This window comes from Hordeum vulgare, chromosome 6H, assembly GCF_904849725.1.
Source record: "Hordeum vulgare subsp. vulgare chromosome 6H, MorexV3_pseudomolecules_assembly, whole genome shotgun sequence".
NCBI lineage: Eukaryota > Viridiplantae > Streptophyta > Magnoliopsida > Poales > Poaceae > Hordeum > Hordeum vulgare.
The window spans coordinates 91,693,444-91,698,856 of record NC_058523.1 but is presented as its reverse complement, the minus strand read 5'-3'; the positions used below and the strand labels follow the sequence as shown (position 1 = coordinate 91,698,856).

The window sequence follows — 5,413 nt, the reverse complement described above, 5'->3', positions numbered from 1 at the left end:
ATCCTACTAGTGAGAAGAATCAAATCATGAATGCTACTGCAAGGCACTCTAATCAATTGCGTTTTTCATACTGATCCTACTAGTGAGAAGAATAAAATCCTGCCCGAGCAGGGTAAGTCAATCGTCAAGATGTTATTCTGACGACAAATAATTGTCGATTACCTCGGAACAATTAGTGCTCGCTTTGGAGATTCAGGACAGTGATAGCCAATGTAATCTACAGATCAAATGGATTCACCAACCTTTCCATTACCTGCCTAGCATTGTCTGTGTGCATACAATCCAGACTGTTAGCGGGATAAGAACTCTAATACTACTTCCTCCGTCCCAAAATAAATGTTACCGGAGGGAGTACATGCTAGTGAGCAAGTCTACAACTCTACATCCAACACAAATGGTTCATTTCTATCTTAAAATTTCAAGTCAAGCGGCAGTCTATCAAAGACGAGCTGCAACAACTCAACTCTGCTCCAACCTGAATGCGTGAGGTGCAGGCCACTCCTACGAACATCTCATGATGCTTCAGCTATGCCAATTTTTTAAGGCTATTGCTGCTTCTCAAAGCCTTCGGTTGGGGAGTGATCTCACAGCGGCTACGAACTCCTGACGTTTAGTAATGTGCTCTCCTTTATCACCCGCCTCATCATTTGTAGTATTGCATTCATGTTATTCCATTGGTTCAATGGTTTGCTATCCAAAATCCAAATGCTTCCGCCCATGTTCATCCTAGTCTAATTTTCTTTGCATAACTAATGTATAGCGTATTCATCGGTGCAAACTCACCAAAAAATAATATACCAAGGCATTTTCTCTTCGTCGCTCTCAGGCCAGTGTTTTGATTCAATTTTGAAGAATTACTGTCAGGAAAATTACAATCGCAAAAGAACTCATTTCTTCCCGAGGAATCATGTGGGAATCAGTAGTGCGTTTCACAATTGTGAGAACATGGCAATTCTTGCAATTCGAACCAGCCCTTCAAAAGAAAACCTTTCATTTTGAATTGATACCCCTATTGGATAACCAAATTACATCCAAATTGCCACTTCGGCCACACCTCTACAAAGCCAAAACGAGCTTCCCCCACTCTCGTTCGTCCCCCTCCCCGCCCACCCTCATGCTCGTCCCACCCCTAGTGCCCGAGCTAGGGTTGCAGCCGCCAACCGTCAGAACAGCCGGCGGCCGCCACCCCAGATCCCGCCCTCGGCCTCGTCAGATCCGCCGATGGGAGGTTTCTGCGTTGCCGCCCCAGACCAGTTGCCCCTTCTCCTCCTCTCCTTCCCATCGGGTCACCACATCTCGACGGCGACCACCACCCTACTCCGCCGCCCCACACCCCGGCCTCGGCCTCATCAGATCCACCGACGAGAGGCTCCTGCACCGTCGCCCCACACCGGCCGCCCCTTCTCCTCCTCTCCTTCCCGTCGATCCTCACTTCCAGGATTTGCAGCTCGTTTTTGTTTTCATATTAGACATAAACTGTTAGAAATAATCTAGTGTTTGCAATTCATCAATCATTTAAATCTAGGGACGTTTGAGACATTTCAACACACAATTCATACAACAATTACATGTTAGAATCACAGAAAGAACTGGATATATAATTCTGTGGCTAGACGATTTTGTGGGCAGTTTTCTAAAATTATGATTCTGAAGAATTATGAGGTGAAAAGAACTGGCCTTCATAGTGGTTGTTCTTGTGAACATACCCATGTTATTTGCTTCAAGTTGTATTTTATAAATGATCTCATTTTCATTGAGCATGTTTTTACCAAGAAGATTCTATTGAGGTTTAATGCTGATCCATAGAATGCCGCTCGATGTGCACATGATTTGTCACTTTGGGCCAATTCATTATGGGGCGCTCCACCTCCTAAAAGGATACATTCTGAACAAAGTGCTCCCCTTTGCAAATACTACAATTCAAGGCTTATACTACAACCAATTCCTTCTTGCTTATCGTGGGTTTGACTCTCCTATAAAAGAAGGCCAAAAACACCCCCTACACTTGTGGGCATCACACCTATCCTTTTTTATCAACCCTCTCCACCATCCTCCTCTGCTTTACCAAACTGACATTTGGTTGCCTCATTCACTAATCACTAGGTTCTCTCATCACTATGTTGTGACCAAAACTAGAATCCTAAAAAGATATGCCCACCATCACTAATAACTTGTTGCTGGCAGAGGAAGTCACATAATGTGTTATTTATAATTGTGTTCTCGAGTATCACAACCATTTCATTTTCATCATCTTCAGAGGAAACAACATAACTTATTTTCCCACATTACTAGTCCCAGCACCACTAGCATTTGGGCGTTTCTTACTACTATATTTGGAGACATTTGTTCCTCTGCTTGAAGTGCTTCCATCTCCACTAGCCATATAATCAAGATAAACAAGATATCCATTCCATCACGTTTATCTTGTTTTCCATCATCATGTTCATCCCTTAGCCCCCTTTTTTTTTTTGCATCTGTATCGGTGCTTAAATAGCTAATTTTATCTAAAGAGTTACCATTGATGCCATATAGTACCTTCACTCTGCCTACCAAAGCGAGATTCTGGAAAATTCCTTGTCGACCCACATCCATCAGGGGCCCAATAAGGATCCAAAATGGTCCAAGGACCCCACAATACTTTAGTTGTGGTCCTCTGATTTGAACACAAGCATTCTTGAATGTTCTCAAATACTCCAGGTCTTACTTACAAACTTCAGCATTATTTGGCCCTCTTTGAGCAAACGAAAACATGGGTATCCAGCAACTAGTCCAACAGCCTAACTTGTCCAGTAGATAATTGAAGAGTAAAATGCGTGGGAGGTCCTAAAGGTATTCATCTGGGTTTAAAAGTGGATAACTGATTCACCCCAAGTCCTGCCCAGGTACTTGCCCGGACCATTAACCGATGACACATAGACTCTATTTTAAGAAAAGACCCTCAAAAGTTGTGTACCTTCTAAGGCCTTCTTTGGTTGAAAGAAATTTTGTAGGAAATTTTCCTTTGGAGTTCTTGGTCTGTAGGGATAAAATCCTATTCCTATCCGGGATAGGAACCAATCTTTGTATTTCAAAGTTAAAAACATTAGCCTAAGACCCAATGTAAAAAATCTAATCCTACGAACCAAATGGCATCACTTTTTCTGTAGGATTTGAGATGCATGTCAACTCATTTCCTATTCTTTTGTTATTCTCATCCCCGTATGTGCACATAACAGAGACATATAGCTGCAAGAAAGTTTTGGCAACCCTTCTTCAATCCCCCTATTTGTGCTGGTTACTACTATCTCAGCGAACTGGCCTTGCAAAATCAATGTTGTCCCTTCCCAAACATCTAGGCAAAGCACATGTCAAAACATAAACATCCAGGCAATGCAACCACCAAAAGACTTGCGTTTCAATCGGTATATGACAAAGATTCAGCATCACAAAGAAATATGTCGCCCTTTGCGCAATGGTAAGCGCATATACGAGTTAAGAACAAGACTTACACACCTGAGACATTCATATAAATTACACATGAGAAGAGAGAGCAAGTTGCTAAATGGCACCGTGTTTCTTGTTTCAGTAAACCCTCTCCATTGGTTTATGTTTGACCTGCCAAGGCGTCGATGAGGAGCCGGTAGCCCTCAGGCACCTCGGCCTGGTGTCCTACGCACGCAGCCAGAGTAGGGACGTCTGCCTTCACATCCAGGAAAGCAGCGATCTGGAGAAGCAGGTGGAAATCAGAGATGCGCTTGACGAAAGGCAGATGCTTTGCACGATCCATGTGGCTCCTGAGCGCGCTCGCCGGCAGAGGAATTCCACGGTTTTCCACCGGAAATCCCGTCGAGAGCGGGCCCTGGTGATCGGAGATCTTGACGGGCACCAGGAAGAAGTCATTGTCCACCTCCATGGTGTCCTTCCCCCCTGCAATCACCTCCTTGCGCATCTTGGACAGGCGGGGGTCGTCGGAGTCCTTGACCTCCGTCTCCAGCACGCCGTCCTTGAACAGCTTGACGCAGACCTCGCTCATCTGGAAGGCCTCGAAGTGCACGTCGGCCGAGCCGTCTTCCCCCACCTCCAGCTTCACCACGGCGGTGACCCACTCCGGGATCCCGCCCTCTGCCTGCAGCTGGGCGGCCTGGACGACCTCGCTGTTGGACAGGGTGTACTCGCCCGTCTCGCTGGCCTTCCTCCCGACCGCCTGCGTGAAGACGAACCCGACCCGGCGCATGCCGAGCCCGTCGGCGATGGCGTCCACGCGGGCCTCCTCGTCGGCGTCCCGCATCAGCTGGACCACGTCCGAGGACCCCTGCTGCGGCGGCTCGTAGATGAAGTCGACCAGCACCTCCTTGGTCTCGGCGTCGACGCGGCCGTAGAGGAACCCCGCACGCTTGACGGCGAAGGCGAGCGACTCGGAGACGTGGAGCTGGAAGGCGTTGGCCGAGTCGCGGTCAAACGAGGCCGCGGAGCAGAAGGGCGCCTCCTGGCGGGTGACCCGGATCTGGCGCGCGATGAGGTCGTCCATGGTCATCTTCTTCCCGAAGGAGCCGGCGGCGGTGAGGGCCCTGGGCGGCGGCGGCTGGGCCGAGCGCGCGCCGGGCGGGTACGAGAGGTAGACGAAGGAGCCGTTGGCGAGGGGCAGGGAGGCGAGCGGGGCGGCCGGGTCGGAGAGGAGCGGCGGCTGCGGGGCGGGGAGGAGCAGCGCCGGGTCGAGGGAGAGGCGCTGGGCGGCGACGGGCACGGTGGCGCGCGCCTCGATGAGGCGCTGCAGGTCGCCGACCGTGGCGGCGGCCGCGTCCGGCACCGTGATGCGGTCAGTGCCGTCGCGGCTGCGGATGCGGAGGATCATCGCGGCGGCTGCGGATGCCTTTTTTCTTTTTCCTTTTCCCTTCTGGGTGAAGGAATCGCAGCGGCTGCTTTGCTTTGGGTTGGGTTCTTCTTGGCTGCTTTGCCTTGGGCGGTGTGTATGTATAAAGGGGCGTCTGTATGCTTGAGCCCGTGTCGGACAGCAGCATGGGCTGGCCACACGCGATTCCACACGGGCTCTTCTCCGATTCTGGCTCGAGCCTCGCTCGGCTGCGGGAGGTCCTATCTGCCGCTCTCTGCGGCAAATTACTGGCCGCAAGCACGGGAGGATATCCTACTGGGCCGGCTCAAGTTAGCGACCAGCAGCGAATCTCAAAACCACAAAAAAAAGTCGAGTTATGTAGGAATAGAATGCTCCTAGCCCCCGGCACAGCTTATTTTATTGTTTAAAAAATATAATAATTGTTTTTATTTTTTTCAAATTCCATAACATTTTTAAAAATTATGGAACATTTTTTAAAATCCTTTAATATTTTTAAAATTTAGTAACATTTTTTTAAAATACTAAATATTTTATTAAAAATATCAGAACATTTTTTAAATTCCTGAACATTTTTTCGAATTA

The 5,413-nt window shown here is 48.4% G+C and overlaps 1 protein-coding gene across 1 annotated transcript; it reads right to left on the bottom strand.

The window, feature by feature from the left end:
- Window positions 1-3,370: 3,370 nt before the first annotated feature.
- On the bottom strand, window positions 3,371-4,922 carry LOC123402420 (NPL4-like protein). The gene has a single exon (XM_045096346.1). The coding sequence runs from the start codon at window positions 4,829-4,831 to the stop codon at window positions 3,584-3,586; it is 1,248 nt and encodes a 415-aa protein (XP_044952281.1). The 5' UTR covers window positions 4,832-4,922; the 3' UTR covers window positions 3,371-3,583.
- Window positions 4,923-5,413: the final 491 nt, after the last annotated feature.

Coding starts and splice junctions, on each gene's coding strand:
- LOC123402420 (XM_045096346.1), bottom strand. CDS start 4,831: ATGATCCTCCGCATCCGCAGCCGCGACGGCACTGACCGCATCACGGTG.